The sequence below is a fragment of the Scyliorhinus torazame genome, chromosome 9 (genome assembly GCF_047496885.1).
Source record: "Scyliorhinus torazame isolate Kashiwa2021f chromosome 9, sScyTor2.1, whole genome shotgun sequence".
NCBI lineage: Eukaryota > Metazoa > Chordata > Chondrichthyes > Carcharhiniformes > Scyliorhinidae > Scyliorhinus > Scyliorhinus torazame.
In genome coordinates this window covers 149622019-149647438 of record NC_092715.1, presented here as the reverse complement: position 1 = coordinate 149647438, position 25420 = coordinate 149622019, and the positions used below count along the sequence as shown (strand labels likewise).

The 25420-nt window shown below is 49.7% G+C and overlaps 1 protein-coding gene across 5 annotated transcripts in view; it reads right to left on the bottom strand.

Annotated features, from left to right (window-relative positions):
- The window catches only part of vps13a (vacuolar protein sorting 13 homolog A), a 753359-nt gene extending 728005 nt beyond the window's left edge, over positions 1–25354 (bottom strand). For all 5 annotated transcript variants that reach the window (XM_072516625.1, XM_072516626.1, XM_072516627.1 and 2 more), the window contains exon 1: positions 25098–25354. In XM_072516625.1, the coding sequence (XP_072372726.1) occupies positions 25098–25197 (100 nt within the window). In that variant the 5' untranslated portion in view covers positions 25198–25354. The remainder of the gene's footprint in view (positions 1–25097) is intronic.
- Between the last annotated feature and the right edge of the window lie 66 nt (positions 25355–25420).

Here is a 25420-nt window from a genome sequence, read left to right as displayed (position 1 = left end):
GTATAAAAGGTATCCCCAAAGGGAGAATCTTCCTCCTTTGGCTTTGGCTCTCACCGAAGAGAGAGACCTGCCTAGCAGCTGCATCAGACCAAGTAAGTCCCAAGTCAATGCACGCTACGAGCTAGATGCTCCTAGTTGCTACCCTGTAAACACCTCAACCAAGCAGCCTCAGAACCGAGCAACGGCCATTGTTCCTCTGACTGAGTGGGCGCCCGAAGCCAAGTAGTGGCTTTAGTAATAGTGGTAGTCTAGTTTGACGAGTTTATGCACGAGTAGATTTGACTGTGTAAATAAATGAGCATTGCTTTTGAACTTACTAACTGGTGTATCGAGTCATCGATCAGTATTCGGTTCTGAACCTTGTGGCTCTTGAGCAAACGGGATTAAACAGAACCAAATTAAGAGCCAACCAAAAGTTAGCAACAGAGTGTACTGTGTTACTAGAGTCAGATCAGTAGAGTGTAGAACCCATTTAGGAGCTTTGCTAATTGCTCAATAAATACGTTCAACTTACCTCGAAGTCTGGAGTATTCTTCAACAGCGCCTACACCAATGATAACTGCTGTACCATTTATACATGCATCAGTTATTTCTTTGTTTATTGTCCGCCCCATCGTAGTGTTACTATTTGGTGGCCTATAGACCATTCCTATCAGCGACTTTTTCGGCTTACTATTCGTGATTTCCACCCAAATGGATTCAACCTTATCCTCCAGGGCACCAATGTCATTCCTCACTACTGCCCAGATGTCATCCTTAAATAAGCGAGCTACACCACCTCCCTTACCATCCACTCTGTCCTTCCGAATAGTTTGATACCCTTGGATATTTAACTCCCAGTCATGACCATCCTTTAACCATGTTTCAGTAATGGCCACTAAATCAGTCATTCACGATAATTGGCACCATCAACTCAGTTACCTTATTCCGAATACGACGACCATTCAGGCAAAGTATCCTTATATTGGCTTTTATACCTCTGTTTTGAATCTTAACACCTCGATCAGTAACCTCTTCGAAGTTATTTTTCCTTTTAACTTTTCTCCTAATTTTCCTAATCATTGAGCTCATATCTTCATGTAATAACCTGCTGCTTCACTTTCCATTTGTGTTTTTACTTCCATTTTATTCCTTTCAGTATTACTGGGCCTATTCACTGAGCTCTCCTCAGTCACTGTACCCTGTACTGTGGCCCTTTTTGATTTTTGACTATGGCTTCTCTGCCTTGCACTTTCCCCTTCCTGCCTGTTGTTTCTGCCCCCATTTTACACCTCTCAGACTTCTTGCATCGGTTCCCATACCCCTGCCACATTAGTTTAAACCCTCCCCAACAGCACGAGCAAACACAACCCCAGGACATTGGTTCCAGCCCTGCTCAGGTGCATACCATCCGTTTTGTACAGGTCCCACCTCCCCAGAACCAGTTCCAATGCCCCAGGAATTTGAATCCCTCCCTCTTGCACCATCTCTCGAGCCACGCATTCATACTATCTATTCTGACATTCCTACTCTGTTAGCGACGCTAACGTGGATAGTGGGGGAGGAGGTTGAGCCAGATGCTTTGGTAGCCATATTCGGGATATCGGAGAAGCTGGAGTTGATGTAGGGGAGGCCGATGTTGTGGCCTTCACCTCTCTGAATGCCCGACAAAGAAGTGGCAGTCAGCAATGCCACCAGAGGTGGCAGCCTGGTTGGGGGTTTTATAGGATTTTCTTCAGCTGGAGAAGGTCAAGTACAAATTAAGGGGCTCAGCAGAGGGCTCCAAGGAAAGGTGGGGGATGCTCATGTTTGAGGAGCTGTTTGTCGCTGGGGGGGGGTGGGGGGGTGGCGGGGGGGGGGGGGGGGGGGACATTTGGACAAACTGGATAGTTGTGTGTTGGGAAGTTTGCTCCTCAAATTGTTTATGTTTTGTAACCTTTTATGTAAGTTTGGAATAAAATACATTTTTAAAAAGGAATAAATTATAAGTTTGAGTTTTATTTGTGTTTCTGTATTATGTGCCAAGAAGGAGTTAAAAAATTAGTTTAGCTTTATATAGTTTCACTTTAAACTTTGTCTGCATTGTAATTAGGTTTTACGATGTAAAATCAATTACAGACTTTAAAAAAGTAAGCTCATATTTGGGGTAAGAAATTCCAGCTGTTCTTCCATCCGGCACTTCAGGATAATCATGGAGCAGAGACCTTGCTGTGCCTTTTTAAAGGGAGGTCAAATCTATTGCCTCATCTTGGATCCAACGTGAGGCACAATTTTTAATCAGCCTATGATTACTCCTTTGAGCACCAATGTTGATGTCCTGAGTCACTTACTGCTGCCTATAAACTTGGCATCTTCACCAGTAATGGAAGATGTCATCATGTCAAAATTTCCTGGGTACCCTGGTTTGTACCGTGCCACAAAACAAGGGTATGAACCCAGAAGAACCCCTCAGAGGATATGAAGCCCTTCCTATCCAAACTCCGTGGAAGATGGCATCATCCTCTGGGGAGCACGAGCGGTCGTCCCTCGCTCAGGTAAGTGCCCAATCTTTTTTTTTTTTTAATTTAGAGTACCCAATTCATTTTTTCCAATTCAGGGGCAATTTAGCGTACCAATCCACCTAGCCTGCACATCTTTGGGTTGTGGGGGTGAGACCCACACAAACACGAGAAGAATGTGCAAACTCCACACAGACAGTGACCCAGAGCCGGGATCGAACATGGGCCTCTAACCCACTGCGCCACCGTGCTGCCCAGTCAGTGCCCAATCTTGACTAAACTACTCAACAGTGGCCCAGGGGACTCCAAAATGAAGATGTTCACAAGGATCCATCTCTGGTGGCCCCATTGGACATTGACAACTTGGTGAAAGTGTCCTGTGTGTCAAGAGAACCAGAAGCTTGCACCTTTAGCCTTGCTGCATATATGAGAATGGCCAGAGACACCTCCTTGGGTATGGGTACATTGGCGATAGTGTACTTTAAAGGACTTGCTCAAATGGGGAAGTTTGCGGGTTGAGGAGTTGGAGGAAAGATAGGAGTTGCCCAAGGGGAACAGCTTTAGGTACCTGCAGGTGAGAGAGAGGTGCCATTCTTCCCAGGGCTGCTGCCTCTGGTGTTGCAGGACATGTTGTTGTGGGGAGGGGAGGGTGTTGGATATCTGTAAGGAGTTGATGGAGAGGGAGGACGCCCCGGGTGGAGAAGATCAAGTGCAGATGGGAGCAGCTGGGAGGGAGGTGCGGGCCAGGATGTGGGTGGAGGCCTCCGGAGAGTGAACGCACTCTCGTCGTGTGTGAGGTCGAGTCTCATCCAGTTTAAGGTGGTGCATAGGGCTCACACGACGGTGGCGAGGATGAGCCGGTTCTTTGCAGGAGAGGAGGATAAGTGTGGGTGGTGTGTAGGGGGTATAAAGGAGTTAAAAATTGGGACGGTGGGATGTGATGCAGTGTTAGTATCAGGGGAGGCTGGGGATTTGTGGTTCTTTGTTCAGGTTGTTGTTTTGGTCTTCCGATATTTGTGTGTATATTTGTAAAAAGCCTGGAATAAAAAATTTTTTTTTGAAACTGATTCTAAACTTCAGTGATACCAATTCACCCTCATCCATTCTAGTTAAATCAGCATCAGCTCAATCCAGGTTAATTCCTACATCTGTCAGGGCTGTATTGGAGTTAACAATATAGTCAGATAGGCTAGTGACAGAGTATTACTGCATGATTAGTTCATGAACATAGAACAACCAGCTAGTTAGATTGTTAGAGGAGCATTGACCAATATTAGAGACAAATTAAACTGAAAGCAGAATGGGACTGATTATCTTCAAATGTCATCAAAACTACATCGACGGCTTTTGAGTGAATGGGTTACAAAGACTGACAACCAAGAACTTATAATACAATATTTTATTCACTAGTTTAAGCAGCTCTTTGATGTTTATACACAGTTCCGTCGTCATGTGACACCCAAGTAACAGCATCATCACATGACCACTCGGTCTATATCTTCCTTGTTTAAGTTGGAACAATTGGTAGTTTTGAGCTGCAACGGTGTGCGTGAACAGTAACGTACAGATTGAACAGGCTGACCATACATAATTATTTAGATGGTGAAATAGGGATTAAGGTGCTGCAGATGGTGCATAGCCCATTGCAAAACCTCCCTCCTCCCCATTTGTTGTGTAAAGATGATGAAGGCCAGGTGTAGATTAGTCCGTTACATCCTGGAACCTTGTGTTTGGTTTGGTCATACATCCTTAAGTGTGTGATTGTATCAGTTGGCTGTGTTGTAGATGTTGTCAGGCTGTGTTCTCAGCGTGGATGAGCTGGGGCATTTCTGGGGTGCCAGTGGGTGCAGGGTTTGTTGCACAGGCCTGTGGAGGAGCCTGTGTTATAGGCTGAATGGCTGGGGTACTGTGGGACCTGCTGGTGCTGGTACCTAGGCGATGGCAGGTCCTTACACAGTGGGCACCGCTTGAGGCTACCATGTAACTGTTCGGCTGCGAGCATGGTTGTGCACTTCCGACAACTTGTCGTGGCCACGTGTGGACTGGATCCTGGCCGTTTAACCGGGTGTCAGAGGGCCGAGTCGGTGAGCACTGGGGCTGGTACTTTCTCTCTAAAGTCGGCATTCTATGGAGGGCACCATTCACGTTGGTTTCGAGTTTGGGCTGCAAGAGAGGCTTTGCAGTAGGAATGCTATTCCTGGTGCTCGGGGAGAATAACCATTGTGCTGACGCGGGCAGGCCTTGGTATGACATATTTCGCAGGCTGAGTGCAGCATAGTAATGTGAACTTCCAGGCACATTTCTCTAGAAAATGCTAAGCATACCACCCATTCCACCAAGCTGTTGAAGTGAGAGTTTGGGGGCTGCTCATGATATGGTCCCATGTGTCTGCAAAGCTTCTAAATTCAGTGGAGACGAATTAGCGAGAATCGTTTGTCATGAGTCTCTGTGTGTAGCGAAGGCCTCTTGAACTTGACGATAATGGGATTGCTCGTCATATTTGGCAGGTAGTCGAGTTCAAACCAGCCGGAATAAGAGTTGACAATGACCAAATGTTGTTTACCATTCCATTCTAAAATGTCAACTGCTGTGAATGACGATGGGAGGTCCTGGATCTCCTGTAGGTGCAGCGATTCTTTTGTTTGATGCTATTTGGATGCATTGCCTGGCACATATCTGGAGACTTCCCTGACCATGTTGGCATACATGGAGGGCCTGTATAGTGATTCTTTACGATTCTATTTAGTTGCTTCCACCCAAGGGTTTAGTACCTCTGATGTAGGAATGATGAATCACTTTCCACTCGGTATCAGTCCGTTCTTTATGGCAAGTTCATCACTGAAGGCGAAGAATGTATGGAGCTCATGAGGAAGCGCCCTTGAATTATCAGGCCAGTCCCTCATGATGATGTTGTGCAGTTGTCTTCATGTGATAACCGCCTGTGAGGCATCGGAGTTCCTGGATTTTAGAAGAGGACAGCACCACTATCGTCATGTCTATATTGTCTGAAGACCTGCTTAGTCTGTAGTGAGTAGGAAGGCACTAGAAAGGACATAAGCCAAGTACAGCTCCTTAATGACACGGAAATTGTCGCATTGTAGCTTTAACATCATGCGTTGCAGTCGTTCAGACGCAACATGAAGAGGCTCACCAAGGATAATTATGGGTGGCTGATTATCAATTTCAAGACAACATGTGAAGTTAGGACATTTTGACAGACAAAGATTAAAACGTATAGTTCCTTTTCTATTTGAGGGTAATGAGTCCCAGTGTCAGTAAAAGCCCCTTGATGTAAACGCTACTGATCAGCCATTCTGGATGCAGACTGCTAAGTTCATGCTGTTTAGCACACTGGGCTAAATCGCTGGCTTTGAAAGCAGACCAAGGCAGGCCAGCAGCACGGTTCAATTCCCGTAACAGCCTCCCCGAACAGGCGCCGGAATGTGGCGACTAGGGGCTTTTCACAGTAACTTCATTTGAAGTCTACTTGTGACAATAAGCGATTTTCAATTTCAATGAAAATTTCAATGAGTATGGGTGCTCAAAACGTCAAAATACTGGGGTGGAGAGGACCTAAGAAAGTTTGAAGAATGCTGTGTGGTGCTCTTGCCAACACTATTCAACGTCTTGGTGGAGGACCTGGTGAAGAGGAGGTGCAATGACCTCTGCATAAAGTTGGATGAGCTTGTGTGATGCTGTCCCGAAGACCTAACAGTGGCCTTCCATTCTGGCCGACTATGACCATATGAAACATTCTTTTTGTTTTTTAAGAAAATATTTTATTGAGGGATTTATAATTGTAACATTTCAACGTTTTAAACAGAGAGATCCAACACACGCAAAAAACCCACAATAACACACCTAACTCCCCCCAGCCCTAAACCCCAACTACTCATACATTAGATACCCTGCCCTTAATCATTACTTCCAAGCTTCCCCTTCCCACCACCTGCACCCCCCCCCCTCTCCGCCCCCTGCTGGTCAGTTTTCCTTGAAGAAGTCGATGAACGGCTGCCACCTCCGAGCAAACCCCTGTAAACGAACCCCTTAAGGCAAAATTGATTTTCTCTAGCCTAACCCCTGCCACGTCACTAACCCAAACCCCCAACTTTGGAGGCTGCAAGTCCCTCCATCCCAGCAAAATCTGTCTCCGAGCCACCAGGAAGGCAACGGCCAAGACATCGGCCTCTCTGCCCGCCCCCCGGGCTCTCGGATCTTCCAACATTCCAAATATTGCCACCTCTGGACTCAAGAGTCACCCTCTCCTCCAGGACCTCTGACACAACATCTGAAAATCCCTGCCAGCATCCCCTCAGCCTCAGGCAATCCCAAAACATTATTCGCAGGACTTCCCTCATGCCGCCCACGTGATCAGGATCACGACGAGGATGCATTAACTCTCCTCAGGGCTTCTCCCATAACCCGACTTCCAACTCTCCTCCCAGCTCTTCCACTTCACCTCCCCAATTGTGACCCCTTCCCATTCCATCTGTGGCTTATATATTTCCAAGACCCTCCCCTCCCCAACCCCTGTTTTAGACAACACTGTATTCTGTAGTCCCCTTAGTGGTAGGCGAGTAAAACTTGGGACCTACCTCCGAACAAAATCCTGTACCTGCCGGTACCGGACACCATTCCCCCATGGCAACTCAAACTCCTCCTCTATCTCCTCCAAGCTCGGGAAACCCTCCTCAAGAAGAGATCTCCAAATCTCTCCATTGCTGCCCGCTGCCACCTCCTGAAGCCACCCCCCCCCCCCCCCGCCCCCCCCCCAGAGCGAACCAGTGATTGTCATAGATCGATGACCAGACCAACGCCCCCTCCAGTCTCATGTGCTGCCTCCACTGTCCCCACATCCTCAGGGCTGCCACCAACACTGGCACTACCGAGCCGGCGAGAACAGCAGAGATGCCGTTAACCAAGCCTTCAGACTAGTACCCTTGCAAGATGCCCCCTCCACTCGCTCCCACACTGACCCCTCCCTCACTACCCATTTCCCAACCATTGATACATTAACCGCCCAGTAGTAATTAATAAAGTTCGGAAGGGCCAAGCCCCCCTCCCCATGCCCCGCTCAAGAAGAACCTTCTTCACCCTCGGAGCTCTCCCGGCCCATATAAAACCCGAGCTCGCCGCATTCATCTTCCTAAAAAATCCCTTGGGGATGAAGATTGGAAGACACTGAAACACAAACAGCAATCTTGGGAGGACTGTCATTTTCAGTCTGTTGCTTCCCCGCCAATGAGAGCAGGAGCACGTCCCACCTACGGAAGTCCCCTTTCATTTGCTCAATCAACCTGTCCAAATTTAGTTTATGGAGCTGACCCCAGTCCCTTGTCGCTTGAATTCCCAGGTAGCTAAAACTCCCTCCCACCACTTTAAACGGCATCTCCCTCAATCTCCTCTACTGCCCCCTTGCCTGGATCGCAAAAACCTCACTCTTGCCCATATTCAGTTTGCAGCCTGAGAACCAGCCAAATTCCTCCAGTATCCCCATAATCCCTGCAATCCCCCCCAACAGGTCTGTTATATAAAGGAGCAAATTGTCCGCATAAAGCGAGACCCTATGTTCCACCCCCCCCCCCCCCCCCCCCCCCCCCCGCCACCCCACCACCACCAACCCCGCCAAATGTTCGGTGATCTCAGCGCCTTTGTCAAAGGCTCTATGGCCAGGGCAAACAGTAGTGGGGAGAGTGGGCACCCCTGTCTCGTCCCCCGGCACAGACTAAACTATTCTAATCGAACCCGGTTTGTCCTTATATTCGCCACCAGTGCTTGATATAGCAGCCGGACCCACTCCACAAATCCCTGCCCAAACCCAAACCTTCTCAGCACATCCCACAAGTACTTCCACTCCATCCTACCAAAGGCCTTTTCTGCGTCCATGGCCACCACCACCTTGACCTCGCGCCCCTCCGCAGGCATCATTATTACATTTAGGAGCCGCCTAATGTTGGACGTCAGGTGTTGTCCCTTAACAAATCCCGTCTGGTCCTCCCCTATTACCCCCGGAACACAATCCTCTATGCGTGTGGCCATGATCTTTGCCAGCTATTTCGCATTTACATTTAACAGAGAGATTGGCCTATAGGAGCCACAGCTCCCTGGGTCCTTAACCCACTTCAAAATAAGGGAAATCGATGCCTGTAATAACGTGTGTGTGTGTGTGTGTGTGTGTGTGTGTGTGGGGGGGGGGGTGTTTATAAAACTCCACCGGGTATCCATCTGGTGCCGGGGCTTTACACGATTGCATCGCACCCGATCTGTCTATAACCTCTCCAAGCCAGATTGGAGCTCCCAAATCCTCCACCAACTCCTCATCTATGCTCAGGAACTCCAGCTGTCTCAGAAACCGCTTCAGCCCCTTCGCCCCGGCTGGAGGTTCCGATTTATACAATTTACTATAAAACTCCCGAAACACGTCCTTTACCTCCGCCGGATCCAAAACCATCCTCCACCCTGTTTCTCTTACTTACCCAATCTCTCTCGCTGCCTCCTGTTTCCTCAGCTGGTGCGCCAGCATCCTGCTGGCTCTTTCCCCATATTCATACACTGCCCCCTTCATCCTCCTCAGCTGTCCCTCTGCCTTACCTGTGGACAGAAACCCAAATTCCAGCTGCAATCTCTGACACTCCTTCAAAAGCCCATCATCCGAAGACTCCAAGTACCTCCTGTCCATTTGTAAAATTGCCTACCAGTCTGTCCACAGTGCCTCCCAAACCATCCCTGCCGAAACCTCACCCATGTCACTGATCCATATATATCCCCAAATGGCCTCCCTCACCCGCTCGCATATCTCCTCCTCCGCTAACAGCCCCACATCCAACCTCCATTGCTGGCGCTGGGCCTTTCCCTTGCTAACTTGCAAGTCCACCCAGTGTGGGGTGTGGTCTGACACCACTATTGCTGAATATTCAGCATCTACCACCTCAGCCAGCAGCGTTTTGTCAATCACAAAGAAGTCTATCCGGGAATACACCTTATGCACATGCGAGTAGAATGAAAACTCCTTACTCCTCGGCCTCCCAAATCTCCATGGATCGACCCCCGCTATGCGCTCCATGAACCCCCGAAGCTCCTTTGCCATAGCTGAAAACTTCCCAGACCTAGATGTCGACCGATGAAATCTTGGATCAAGGACCATGTTGAAATCCCCCCCCCCCCCATAATCAGTCGATGAGAGTCTAGGTCTGGGATCGTCCTCAGTACCCGTTTAACAAACTTAACGTCATCCCAGTTTGGGGCATATATATTTACCAATACCACGGCAATTCCCTCCAGCTTCCTACTAACCATAACATATCTACCCCCTGGGTCCACTTCTATATTCCCCATCTCGAATGCCACTTGCTTATTAACCAAGATCGCCACCTCCCTCATTTTAAAGTCCAACCCCAAATGGAACACCTGTCCAGCCCATCCCTTCCTTAACCTAATCTGGACCCCCAGCTTCAGATGTGTCTTCTGCAACATGGTCACGTCCGCCTTCATTTGCCTCAAGTGCGCAAACACGTGGGCTCTTTTGACTGGCCCAGAACATTCCATGTGACCAGCCTTGTTGGGTGGCCCCCCGCCCCCCCCTCCCCTGCCCCCCCCTCCCCTGCCGATCAACCATAACCTCTCCTAGGCCAGTCTGCGGCCCATGTCCTGCACCTCCCCTGGCCTACCCTCGGGCAACTACCGTCAGCAACCCTCCTCCTCTTTGAAAGTCCCCTCCCCATCAGCAGTATACTCCCTCCCTCCGCCCAACACCCCCGCTCCTCTTCTCATATCTCCCTCTCCCCTCCCCCCCCCCCCCCACATCGAACCTCAGCTCAGCTCCCAATCTGCTTCTGCGAACTAGCCCGCCCAGCTGGCCTGTCAGTCCCCGCCCATGGCGCCTAGCATCCTACACCCGACTGATTTCCCACCCGCCTGCTCTTAGTGCAGTCAAAACAAAGGCAAGAAATAAAACCAAACAATCCCTCCCAAGGCCCAAACAAAAAGGCCCACCCCTCATCCCTTAACAAAGCATCGTATACTGGCCTTACCCCAACCAGAACCGAAAAACGGAAAGGAAAAACCAAAGAAATCCAAACAACATAAACCCAAAGTTTTTCACAATATAGTTCAGTTCTCCTCAATCAAAGTTCAAGATCATCCTTCCCCTGCCAGTCCATTCTTCTTTATAAAGTCTGCTGCCTCCTCCGCCAAGCCAAAGTACAATTCCTGGCCCGTATAGGCGAGCCGGGTACAGTAGTCCGAACTTTATGCCCTTCTTGTACAGGGCCGACTTGACCTTATGAAAGCTCGCCCTCCGTTATCGTTATCTGGACCACTGGGAGTTCTTCCGGGGCAGGTGTGACCTATATAAGAAGGATGGGTTGCATCTACACTGGAGAGGCATAAATATCCTGGCCGCGAGGTTTGCTAGTGTCACACGGGAGGGTTTAAACTAGTATGGCAGGGGGGTGGGCACGGGAGCAATAGGTCAGAAGGTGAGAGCATCGAGGGAGAACTAGGGAACAGGGAAAGTGTGGCTCTGAGGCAGAGCAGACAGGGGGAAGTTGCTGAACACAGCGGGTCTGGTGGCCTGAAGTGCATATGTTTTAATGCAAGAAGTATTACGGGTAAGGCAGATGAACTTAGAGCTTGGAACTATGATGTTGTTGCCATTACAGAGATTGGGCAGGATTGGCAGCTAAACGTTCCAGGATTTAGATGTTTCAGGCGGGATAGAGGGGGATGTAAAAGGAGTGGCGGAGTTGCGCTACTGGTTAGGGAGAATATCACAGCTGTACTACAGGAGGACACCTCAGAGGGCAGTGAGGCTATATGGGTAGAGATCAGGAATAAGAAGGGTGCAGTCACAATGTTGGGGGTTTACTACAGGCCTCCCAACAGCCAGCGGGAGATAGAGGAGCAGATAGGTAGACAGATTTTGGAAAAGAGCAAAAACAACAGGTTGTGGTGATGGGAGACTTCAACTTCCCCAATATTGACTGGGACTCACTTAGTGCCAGGGGATTAGACGGGGCAGAGTTTGTAAGGAGCATCCAGGAGGGCTTCTTAAAACAATATGTAGACAGTCCAACTAGGGAAGGGGCGGTACTGGACCTGGTATTGGGGAATGAGCCCGGCCAGGTGGTAGAAGTTTCAGTAGGGGAGCATTTCGGGAACAGTGACCACAATTCAGTAAGTTTTAAAGTGCTGGTGGACAAGGATAAGAGTGGTCCTAGGATGAACGTAATAAATTGGGGGAAGGCTAATTATAACAATATTAGGCGGGAACTGAAGAACATAGATTGGGGGCGGATGTTTGAGGGCAAATCAACATCTGACATGTGGGAGGCTTTCAAGTGTCAGTTCAAAGGAATTCAGGACCGGCATGTTCCTGTGAGGAAGAAGGATAAATACGGCAGTTTTCGGGAACCTTGGATAACGAGGGATATTGTAGGCCTCGTCAAAAAGAAAAAGGAGGCATTTGTCAGGGCTGAAAGGCTGGGAACAGACGAAGCCTGTGTGGAATATAAGGAAAGTAGGAAGGAACTTAAGCAAGGAGTCAGGAGGGCTAGAAGGGGTCACGAAAAGTCATTGGCAAATAGGGTTAAGGAAAATCCCAAGGCTTTTTACACGTACATAAAAAGCAAGAGGGTAGCCAGGGAAAGGGTTGGCCCACTGAAGGATAGGCAAGGGAATCTATGTGTGGAGCCAGAGGAAATGGGCGAGGTACTAAATGAATACTTTGCATCAGTATTCACCAAAGAGAAGGAATTGGTAGATGTTGAGTCTGGAGAAGGGTGTGTAGATAGCCTGGGTCACATTGAGATCCAAAAAGACGAGGTGTTGGGTGTCTTAAAAAATATTAAGGTAGATAAGTCCCCAGGGCCTGATGGGATCTACCCCAGAATACTGAAGGAGGCTGGAGAGGAAATTGCTGAGGCCTTGACAGAAATCTTTGGATCCTCACTGTCTTCAGGTGATGTCCCGGAGGACTGGAGAATAGTCAATGTTGTTCCTCTGTTTAAGAAGGGTAGCAAGGATAATCCAGGGAACTACAGGCTGGTGAGCCTTACTTCAGTGGTAGGGAAATTACTGGAGAGAATTCTTCGAGACAGGATCTACTCCCATTTGGAAGCAAATGGACGTATTAGTGAGAGGCAGCATGGTTTTGTGAAGGGGAGGTCATGTCTCACTAACTTAATAGAGTTTTTCGAGGAGGTCACAAAGATGATTGATGCAGGTAGGGCAGTGGATGTTGTCTATATGGACTTCAGTAAGGTCTTTGACAAGGTCCCTCATGGTAGACTAGTACAAAAGGTGAAGTCACACGGGATCAGGGGTGAGCTGGCAAGGTGGATACAGAACTGGCTAGGTCATAGAAGGCAGAGAGTAGCAATGGAAGGATGCTTTTCTAATTGGAGGGCTGTGACCAGTGGTGTTCCATCGGGATCAGTGCTGGGACCTTTGCTGTTTGTAGTATATATAAATGATTTGGAGGAACATGTAACTGGTCTGATTATTAAGTTTGCAGACGACACAAAGGTTGGTGGAATTGCGGATAGCGATGAGGACTGTCAGAGGATACAGCAGGATTTAGATTGTTTGGAGACTTGGGCGGAGAGATGGCAGATCGAGTTTAATCCAGACAAATGTGAGGTAATGCATTTTGGAAGGTCTAATGCAGGTAGGGAATATACAGTGAATGGTAGAACCCTCAAGAGTATGGAAAGTCAGAGAGATCTAGGAGTACAGGTCCACAGGTCACTGAAAGGGGCAACACAGGTGGAGAAGGTAGTCAAGAAGGCATACGGCATGCTTGCCTTCATTGGCCAGGGCATTGAGTATAAGAATTGGCAAGTCATGTTGCAGCTGTATAGAACCTCAGTTAGGCCACACTTGGAGTATAGTGTCCAATTCTGGTCGCCACACTACCAGAAGGATGTGGAGGCTTTAGAGAGGGTGCAGAAGAGATTTACCAGAAAGTTGCCTGGTATGGAGGGCATTAGCTATGAGGAGCGGTTGAATAAACTCGGTTTGTTCTCACTGGAACGAAGGAGGTTGAGGGGCGACCTGATAGAGGTCTACAAAATTATGAGGGGCATAGACAGAGTGGATAGTCAGAGGCTTTTCCCCGGGGTAGAGGGGTCAATTACTAGGGGGCATAGGTTTAAGGTGAGAGGGGCAAGGTTTAGAGTAGATGTACGAGGCAAGTCTTTTTACACAGAGGGTAGTGGGTGCCTGGAACTCGCTACCGGAGGAGGTGGTGGAAACAGGGACGATAGGGACATTTAAGGGGCATCTTGACAAATACATGAATAGGATGGGAATAGACGGATACGGACCCAGGAAGTGTAGAAGATTGTAGTTTAGTCGGGCAGCATGGTCGGCACGGGCTTGGAGGGCCTGTTTCTGTGCTGTACATTTCTTTGTTCCTCTTCGCCAGCTCTGCCCCCAGGTCCTGGTACACCTGAATCTTGACGTCTTTCCAAGTGCCTCGCCTGCCTAGCCAACCTCATGATGCGTTCCTTGTCCAGGAACCGATGCAATCGCACCACCATTGCCCTCGGCGGCTCCCCCCCCCTGGGGTTTGCGTACCAGTGCCCTGTGGGCCCGATTCACCTCCCAACAGCTGGTCAAACAGACCTTCCCCAAGCAGCTTCTCCTGCATCTTCACAACGCACGTCCCCGCATCCAATCCTTTGATTCCCTCCAGCAGACCCACGATCCAAATGATCTGCCTCAGAGAACGGTTCTCCAGGTCCCCCACCTTCTCCATCAGTCGCTTCTGCTGGTCACGCATCAGCCCAATCTCTGCTGCCATCGAGGTGGACTGCTCCCCCGCCTTCTCCTCCAGCCTCTGGATCGCCTGTCCCTGGGCTTCCAGTCTCATCTCCACGCGGTCAACCACCGCCTTGATCGAGTCCACTGCCTGGGCCAGGTAGTCCGCACTTTCCTTCCGCAGTTGGGTGAACTTAACTCATTCAGGAAGCTCACCAACTGGTCCATCGACCACGAAGCCGACAGGGCCAGACCCTGCACATCCGCCATCTCGCAGTACGCTGTCTGCTTCTCGTTCACCTCAACCAATTTTTTCGCGTTTTTCCGGGCACTTCTGGTCCGCAGCTCCATAAACTAGGGGTCACTCTCTTCATCTCTCACTTCTGTAACTTTTTCTTACAAAATTCCTGCGACAAACCAGCGTAAAGGCCAAAAAAGGACCACCATGAGCGGGAGCTGCCAAATATGTGACCACTCTCCACCGGTGGCCACCACTGGAGGTCCCCGACTATATGAAACATTCTGATCGACTATGACTATATGAAACTTGAAGCTGCCCTGTGTGCAATCCTCACTTTTACTGTGGATGATTCGTTTGTCATAGACCACAAGGTGCACCTGGGTATTGGCGTTTGGTGCTGCATATTAATTTAGTTCCCATAGCATTTTGCTGGGCAATATGTTACACTTTGCTTCAGTGTCAATCTTTACCTTCAGTTTTTGCATTGCTGCAAATCCGGTTTAGGGTGAAGGTCTCACTCTTTTCTGTGACAGTGCCAACACTCTCGCCAGTGTGTGTTGGAGGCTCAGTGGTTTGATTGCTCTGGCCTGAACTCCAGTTTGTTCACTTTGCTGACCCTCCTAACCTTGGAGAACTGACCAGCTACAATGTGACTCTTGTCAAAGGCAAGCTGCTGTGATTTTGATCTGCAACATTTGCAAAATTATTCCACTTTCCAAGGTTTACCATAAGCCAACATTCTGCTCTGTCCCAAGGGTGATGGCCATGACAGTTGGGGCAAGGCGTTACCTGTACCATGAAAACTTCTGTTTCCTGCTTAAACTCCTTACCACTTTATTCAGACTGTTCCTTTAGCATGCAAATACTAATGAATGGCTGTTTGTAGTGTTAAAGTTTTCTCTCGCAGCAGTTGCTTAAGGACTAGATCGCTGTGGACCCCACAGATCATTTGATCCTTGACTTACTCATCCAAAGGGGTGCTACATGCACATTTTTTCATTAAGAATTTCAACCATTTTCACACCGTTATCAAAGGTGATTTCTGCTTTAGCACTCTTCTCCATATTCTTCATCCGATGTCTATGCCAATGTATTTACATTGTGTATTTATCAATGTCTTTTTTTTGTGCATGGAACAAACTGCCTGGACTGGCGCAGAGCATTACTTTTCACTGTATTTCGGTACACGTGACAATAAATCTAAACCTACATTGCTGGCCCAACTGTATCGATTTGTAGCACTGTTGTTTCATAGTGTCAGGGATCCAAGTTCGATTCTCGGCTTGGGTCACTGTCTGTGCTGATTCTGCACATTCTCCCCGTTTCTGCGTGGGTTTCCTCTGGGTGTTCTGGTTTGCTCCCACAGTCCAAAGATGTGCAGGTTAGGTGGATTGGCCATTTTAAATTGCCTTAGTGTCCAAAAAGGTTAGGTGGGGTTGCTGGGTTACAGGAATAGGGTGGGGGCTTAAGTAGGGTGCTCTTTCCAAGGGGCGGTACAAACTCGATGGGCCGAGTGGCCTCCTTCTGCACTGTAAATTTAATGAAAAGCTATGTCAGATCTTTGGTTTGTAGAGTTGAACCCGCGCATGTCGAGCATCATATTCTTCACTGGCAGGCAAATGTTCTCAAATGTTTTCTAAGATTACTTTAGCATCCTCTTTCTCCTCGCCATTTGAAAGTCAAATGATTAAAACTTCTCAACGACCTTGGGATCCACTACATTTAGAAGGTTTAAGCTTGTACCTTTTTGATTTGTCCAATAGTGCAGCACAGCAATATATATGCCATTCCTTTTCAAACTTGGTTCAGTTGTCCTCAAAATGCTTATTAATCGGATACAAGCGGGTCAATGCGGCGAACCCCTGGTGCATTCCTGCCAACTCCTAACATCATGTAGATGTGCTGAGTTCCAAAGTCTGACGATTAAGGATTATAACAAACAATTGCTTACTCACTAGTCTGAGCAGCTCTTACATGCGCTCTTACATGCTTGTACTCGTTCTGTGTTCCAGGGGAAAAACCCGCTCTTCCGTCACATGACCTCTTAACTAACCAGTCTACATCAACTTTTTTGACTCGTTCTATAATAATCATAAAAAATAAGAGCAGGGCCAGGTCATTCAGCCAATCAAGCCTGCTCCGCCATTTAATAAGATCATGGTTCCTCTGATTATGGTCACTACTCCATTTTCTTGCTTGCTCCATAACCCTCAACTCTGAAAAATCTGTCCAACTCAATCTTGAATATAGTCAATGACCCTGCCTCTCTGATAAGAGACGTCCAACGACTAACAACAAGAAAAAAAATCTTTATCTCAGTCTCAAATGGGAGAACACTTTTTTTTTTTAAGCTGTGCCCCCTAATTCCAGATTCCCCCATGAGGGAAATCGTCTTCTCAACACCCATCATGCCAAGATTCCTCATAATCTATGTTTGAATAAGGCTACATTTCATTTTTATAAATGCCATTGAGCACAGGCCCAACCAGCACAACATTCCTTCATCACAATAATCAGCTGAGTGAACCTTCTCTGCTTCCAATACAATCTTTTAAGCTCTCACGTATGCATTGAGCACAGGATACATGTTTCCAGCAATCTCAACTAGCTAGTCAAGCTTGCAGAAGCCTAGTAATTCCCAGATATTTGTCATGATATCTGATTGCAAATCTCAGATCTGGTGGGCAGCAGAGGACTATGGAGATCTTGAGGGAATTTGGCTGGTTTTCGGGGTACAAATTGAACATGGGTGGAGCGAGGTGTCCCCGATCAATGCTAGCTGGCAGGAGAAGGTTAGGAGAGTTGCCGTCCAGGTGGTGGGAGCAGGTTTTCGGTATCTGAGAACCCAGGTAGCACGGAGCTGGGCCCAGCTACACAAATTGAACTTGGAATGACTGGCAGAGGGTTTGAAGGCAGATTTCAAGAGTGGAGGTGGGGGGGGATCTGTTGTCACTGTCGCTGTCACTGGCTGGGCGCGTGCAGACGGTTAAAATGACGGTGTTGCCAGGTTCTTGTTTGTGTTCCAGAACCTCTCCATCTATCCCTACTCTGCTCCGAAGTCCCCGCCTACTTCAAGAAGATTACCATCATACCGGTGCCAAAGAAAAACCAGGCAACATGCCTCAATGACTACCGACCAGTGGCCCTGACTTCAGCCGTGATGAAGTGCTTTGAGAGGTTGGTGATGAAGCAGCGCATTACCTCCATACTCCAAGAACGCCTTGATCCACTGCAATCCGCATACCACCACAACCGGTCCACGCCATCTCCCTGGCCCTACATTCATCCCTAGAGCATCTCGACAACAAGGACTCCTACATCAGACTCCTATTTATTGACTACAGCTCCGCCTTCAACACCATAATCCCAGCCAACCTCATATCAAAGCTCCAAAACCTAGGACTTGGCTCCTCACACTGCAACTGGATTCCCGACTTTCTGACCCACAGACCACAATCAGTAAGAGTGACCAACAACACCTCCTCCACAATAGTCCTCAATACCGGGGCCCCACAAGGCTGCGTACTAGCCCCCTACTCTACTCTCTGTACACACACGACTGCGCGGCAAAATTTGGTTCCAACTCCATCTACAAGTTTGCTGACGATACGACCATCGTGGGCCGGATCTCGAATAACGACGAGTCAGAATACAGGAGAGAGATAGAGAACCTAGTGGAGTGGTGCAGCGACAACAATATCTCCCTCAATGCTAGCAAACTAAAGAGCTGGTCATTGACTTCAGGAAGCAAAGTACTGTACACACCCCTGTCAGCATCAACGGGGCCGAGGTGGAGATGGTTAGCAGTTTTAAATTTCATGGGGTACACATCACCAAAAATCTGTCTTGGTCCACCCATGTCGACGCTACCACCAAGAAAGCACAACAGTGCCTATACTTCCTCAGGAAACTAAGGAAATTCGGCATGTCCACATTAACCCTTACTAACTTTTACAGATGCAGCATAGAAAACATCCTATCTGGCTGCATCACAGCCTGATATGGCAACTGCTCGACCCAGGGCCGCAAGAAACTTCAGAGAGTCGTGAACACAGCCCAGTCCATCACACGAACCTGCCTCCCCTCCATTGACTCCACCTACACCTCCCGTTGCCTGGGGAAAGCGGGCAGCATAATTAAAGACCCCTCCCACCCGGCTTACTCACTCTTCCAACTTCTTCCATCGGGCAGGAGATACAAATGTCTGAGAACACGCACGAACAGACTCAAAAACAGCTTCTTCCCCACTGACTCCGAACGACCCTCTTATGGACAGCCTCATTAACACTACACCCCTGTATGCTTCATCAGGTTGTGTACATTGTGTACCTTGTGTTGCCCTATTATGTATTTTCTTTTATTTCCTTCTCTTTTCATGTACTTAATGATCTGTTGAGATGCTCGCAGAAAAATACTTTTCACTGTACCTCGGTACACGTGACAATAAACAAATCCAATCCAATCTATGATCCCAAGTCCTTTCTCAGGAAGGTGAACGGGATAATCATGGGGTTTGTGTGGGCGGGGAAATCCTGCAGGTGAGGATGATGTTCCTGGGGAGGAGGGGTGGGCTGGTGTTGCCGGGTTTAATGAATTATTATTAGGTGGTGAACATCACAATGAGGAAATGAGCAGTGGAGGAGGGGTCGGTGTGGGGCAGATGGAGGCGGCATTGTGTAGGGGAATGGGTTTGTGTGCACTGGTGTTGACACCTCTTCTGTTCTCACCAGCCAGGTACTCGGTGAGCCCAGTGGTGGTTTCGGTGTTTGGGTGTGGAGCCAGTGTCGGCAGCATTTTGAGTACGAGGGCGTGTCGTTCTGGGCGTTGATATGTGGGAATCATAGGTTTGTGCCAGTGGGGTTAGACGTGAAGTTCCGGGAGTGGCGGCAGGTGGGAATAGATTACTTTAAGGACTTGTTTATAGGGGGCAGGCTTGCAAGGCTAGAGGAGTTGGAGGAAACGTATGAGCTTCCCAAGGGGAATGGTTTTAGGTACCTGCAGGTGAGTGATTTAATGAGGAGAGAGGTGCCATTCTTCCTGGGACTGCCACCTCCGGTGTTGCAGGACAAGTTGCTATTGGAGGATGATATTGGGGAGGGGAGGGTGTTGGATATCTATAGTGAATTGATGGAGATGGAGGGCTCTCTGGTGGAGGAGATTAGCGCAAATAGGAGGAGGAGTTGGGAGGGAAGATGCAGGACGGGACGTGAAAAGAGGCCTTTCGGAGGTTGAATGTGTCGTCATGGGCCAGTTTAGCTCAGTGGGCTAGACAGCTGGTTTGTAATGCAGAACAAGGCCAGCAGCGCGGGTTCAATTCCCGTACCGGCTTACCCGAACAGGCGCCGGAATGTGGCGACTCGGGGCTTTTCACAGTAACTTCATACTTGTGACAATAAAAGATTATTTTCTTTTTTATTCATGTGCGAGATTGAGCCTCATCAAGTTTAAGTGGTGCTGTTAGCGCCTTTACCGTTTTTGCCGGCCAGGTATTCCATTAGCCCAGTGATGGCGTCGGCCCTGGGAGCAATGGTGGCAGCATCTAGGGCTGGAGGGTGACTCGGTATGGGCTGGTTTGTGTTGGTAGGGCTGGAAGATAGGGCTAGTGGGTGGCGGCAGGCAGAGATTGAGCGCTTTAGCGACTTGTTTGTCAGTGCAAATTCACGGGACTGGAGGGCCTGGAGGAAGTGTATGAATTGCCAGGGGGAATGGCTTTAGGTACCTGCATGTTCAGGACTTTGCAAGGAGACAGGTGCAGTCCTTTCCTGGGCTGCCGCCCCTGGGGTTGCAGGATAAGGTGCTGTCGAAGGACAAGATAGGGGAGGGGAAGGTGTTGGAAGTCTACAAGGGGTTGATGGAGTGGGAGGGAGCCTTGGTGGGGGATAAAGAGGAAATGAGGGGACAAGCTGCGAGGAGTGGTGGGGGCCGAGACGTGGGCACCGGCCTTGCAAAGGGTTAATGCGTCCTCATCATGTGTGAGGTTAAGCCTCATCCAGTTTAAGGTGGTGCGTAAGGCTCATTTGACGGTGACGAGGACGAATAGGTTCTTTGAGAGGGTAGAGCATAGGTGTGGGCGGTGCACGGGGGAACCCGCGAATCATGCCCACATGTTCTGGGCGTATTGAGACGGAGGAGATTCTGGCAGGGGTGCTCAGAAGTGATGTCCGAGGTGCTGGGTATGGAGATGGTTCGGAGTCCAGAGGTGGCGATATTTGGGGTCACAAGACCCAGGAGTCCAGGGCTGAGAGTTGCCGATGTTTTGGCCGTTGCCTCCCCGATATCCCTGAGACGAATTTTGCTAAGGTGGCAGGAGTTGGGAGCTGCCGAAGGCACGAGTGTGGGTGAGCGACCTAGCAGAATTCCTGAGGCTGGAGAAGGTCAAGTTCACTTTGAGGGGGTCAGCAGAGGGGCTCACCCATAGGTGGAAACTGTTTATTGATTTATTTAAGGAGGTTTAGGGGTGGGGGGGGGGGGGGGGGGGTAAGGGGGTTAAAATGCGACGGTGGGATGTAAGGTGGGGTTGGCGTCAGGGGAGCAAGTGGAGTGTGGTTGTTTGTTGTTTACTAAACAGTTTTGTTGTTGTTCTGATTCTTTTTGTATATGAAAATGCCTGGAATAAAATAATAATGAACATTTCCTGTTTAGTGCTGGCCAGAGGACATTATAATCTGCTTTAAAAATTCAGCAGTCCCTGCCCGTTCTCTGGCATTAGTATCAATGATCGTAATGTTTCAAACATATTACTTCTCTGTAAATGGTCCACTGCAATCAGAACAGCAAAATTAGTTTATAACACGATAAAGATAAACAACTGAAAAGAACGCACAACACTAAGCTAAAATGAAACCAAAACTGCAAGAAATTGGATTGCAGCCTCAAACTAATCAATCCTGGTTTTCAAAGTTTACAACTCTTGGGTTATATGCATTTTTCAAAGTTGCTACTGGCTAGTTAATATGAGAATGTTGATGTGCACATGATTCTTCCCCCAGTTGATCCAGTGCATCAATTTTATTTCAACTTCTCCCTTTACAAAAGAATTAAGTGTATACAAAATGACATTTAAATTAATCCATTATATTGTGCACATTGAAGCATGAAAACAGGAATGAACAGACATTGTGCAGGCAACTATATAGTGCATGGGCGGCATGTTCACGGCATGCCCCATGGTGGGCGGCATGTTCACAGCATGCCCCATGGTGGGCGGCATGTTCACAGCATGCCCCATGGTGGGCAGCATGTTTACAGCATGCCCCATGGTGGGCGGCATGTTTACAGCATGCCCCATGGTGGGCGGCATGTTTACAGCATGCCCCATGGTGGGCGGCATGTTTACAGCATGCCCCATGGTGGGCGGCATGTTTACAGCATGCCCCATGGTGGGCGGCATGTTTACAGCATGCCCCATGGTGGGCGGCATGTTTACAGCATGCCCCATGGTGGGCGACATGTTTACAGCATGCCCCATGGTGGGCGACATGTTTACAGCATAGCCCATGGTGGGCGACATGTTTACAGCATACCCCATGGTGGGCAATATGTTTACAGCATACCCCCTAGTGGGCGACATGTTTACGGGATGCCCCATGGTGGGCATGTTAACAGCACGCCCCATGGTGGGCGACGTGTTTACGGGATGCCCCATGGTGGGCATGTTTACAGCACGCCCCATTGTGGGCGACGTGTTTACTGCACGTCCCATGGTGGGCGACATGTTTACAGCACGCCCCATGGTGGGCGACATGTTTACAGCACGCCCCATGGTGGGTGACATGTTTACAGCACGCCCCATGGTGGGCGACATGTTTACAGTACGCCCCATGGTGGGCGACATGTTTACAGCACGCCCCCCCCATGGTGGGCGACATGTTTACAGCATGCCCCATGGTGGGCGACATGTTTACAGTACGCCCCATGGTGGGCGACATGTTTACAGCACGCCCCCCCCATGGTGGGCGACATGTTTACAGCATGCCCCATGGTGGGCGACATGTTTGCAGCACGCCCCATGGTGGGCGACATGTTTGCAGCACGCCCCATGGTGGGCGACATGTTTGCAGCACGCCCCATGGTGGGCGACAAGTTTGCAGCACGCCCCATGGTGGGCGACAAGTTTACAGCACGTCCCATGGTGGGCGACATGTTTACAGCACGCCCCATGGTGGGCGACATGTTTACGGCTAACCCCATGGTGGGCGATATGTTTACTACATACCCCATGGTGGGCGACATGTTTCCAGCATACCCCATGGTGGGCGACATGTTTCCAGCATACCCCATGGTGGGCGACATGTTTCCAGCACGCCCCATGGTGGGCGACATGCTTACAGCACGCCCAATGGTGGGCGACATGCTTACAGCACGCCCAATGGTGGGCGACATGCTTACAGCACGCCCAATGGTGGGCGACATGCTTACAGCACGCCCTACGGTGGGCGACATGCTTACAGCACGCCCTACGGTGGGCGACATGCTTACAGCAGGCCCCACAGTGGGCGACATGCTTACAGCAGGCCCCACAGTGGGCGACATGCTTACAGCAGGCCCCACAGTGGGCGACATGCTTACAGCAGGCCCCACAGTGGGCGACATGCTTACAGCAGGCCCCACAGTGGGCGACATGCTTACAGCAGGCCCCACAGTGGGCGACATGTTTACAGCATGCCCCACTGTGGGCGACATGTTTACAGCATGCCCCACTGTGGGCGACATGTTTACAGCATGCCCCACTGTGGGCGACATGTTTACAGCATGCCCCACTGTGGGCGACATGTTTACAGCATGCCCCACTGTGGGCGACATGTTTACAGAATGCCCCATGGTGGGCGACATGTTTCCAGCATGCCCCATGGTGGGCGACATGTTTGCAGCACGCACCATGGTGGGCGACATGTTTGCAGCACGCCCCATGGTGGGCGACATGTTTGCAGCACGCCCCATGGTGGGCGACATGTTTGCAGCACGCCCCATGGTGGGCGACATGTTTGCAGCACGTCCCATGGTGGGCGACATGTTTCCAGCACGCCCCATGGTGGGCGACATGTTTACAGCACGCCCCACGGTGAGCGACATGTTTACAGCACGCCCCACGGTGGGCGATATGCTTACAGCACGCCCAATGGTGGGCGACATGCTTACAGCACGCCACACGGTGGGCGACATGCTTACAGCACGCCACACGGTGGGCGACATGCTTACAGCACGCCCCACGGTGGGCGACATGTTTACAGCACGCCCCACGGTGGGCGACATGTTTACAGCATGCCCCACGGTGGGCGACATGTTTACAGCATGCCCCACGGTGGGCGACATGTTTACAGCATGCCCCACGGTGGGCGACATGTTTACAGCATGCCCCACGGTGGGCGACATGTTTACAGCATGCCCCACGGTGGGCGACATGTTTACAGCATGCCCCACGGTGGGCGACATGTTTACAGCATGCCCCATGGTGGGCGACATGTTGACAGCATACCCCACGGTGGGCAACATGTTTACAGCCTACCCCACGGTGGGCGACATGTTTACAGCATACCCCATATTGGGCGACATGTTTACGGCTAACCCCATGGTGGGCGACATGTTTACTACATACCCCATGGTGGGCGACATGCTTACAGCACGCCCCACGGTGGGCGACATGTTTACAGCACGCCCCACGGTGGGCGACATGTTTACAGCACGCCCCACGGTGGGCGACATGTTTACAGCATGCCCCACGGTGGGCGACATGTTTACAGCATGCCCCACGGTGGGCGACATGTTTACAGCATGCCCCACGGTGGGCGACATGTTTACAGCATGCCCCACGGTGGGCGACATGTTTACAGCATGCCCCACGGTGGGCGACATGTTTACAGCATGCCCCACGGTGGGCGACATGTTTACAGCATGCCCCATGGTGGGCGACATGTTGACAGCATACCCCACGGTGGGCAACATGTTTACAGCCTACCCCACGGTGGGCGACATGTTTACAGCATACCCCATATTGGGCGACATGTTTACGGCTAACCCCATGGTGGGCGACATGTTTAATACATACCCCATGGTGGGCGACATGTTTCCAGCATACCCCATGGTGGGTGACATGTTTAAAGCATACCCCATGTTGGGTGAAATGTTTAAAGCATTCCCCATGTTGGGTGACATGTTTAATGCATACCCCATGTTGGGTGACATGTTTAAAGCATACCCTATGTTAAGTTCAAGCCCGGTGTCAAGTTTAATTGCTAACAGTAATATGTCACTAATGCACATACAGTAGCTAAAATTTGAAATGATCTGAGCATAAAGCCAAGCAATATTGTGGAAAGCATTTGCACAACAATCTACTTGCAGCTTTGCAACAGCCATTAAACATTTTAATAACGAATGTGCAAAACAATGACATTTCTCAGGTGATTGCAGACCTCTTAAAATCAATTGTTTTTTAAATAACAGAATTGTCTGCTGTGGTGCATTTTACTGCAGGATCCTGGTGGGTGGGTCACTCCCTCTCGCCAGGGTGCCGCGATCCACACCCAGTGACAGCAGCTGCTCACGCAGGTACTTGTCAAACACCCAAACATTATATGGATACCGTATATAAAACTGACACTCGAGATCATAAACTATACCTCCCCAAATTCCTAATTGCAACTGTGAGCTGTCCACGTTCACCACGTAATCTCCCAAGAAACGGTTCAAAACATCGACCACTAAAGACTCGAACACCATCGTCTCCCGATCACCATTCTCGGCCCGGCTGCAGCCGCCGCCTCTTTTCAGCGCGAGCGCCGAGCACCCGAACCAAATTAAAGGATTCAAAAGAAAACGATCGCCCAGCGAGCCGGAACTAGCGCGAGCCGCGCTGCCTCACTCCCTTTAATAGCGACGCGCACATTGACGCTAACGGCAGCTCTGGTAACCCATTTTGGAAGGGCCGTGCGCGCTCACGTTG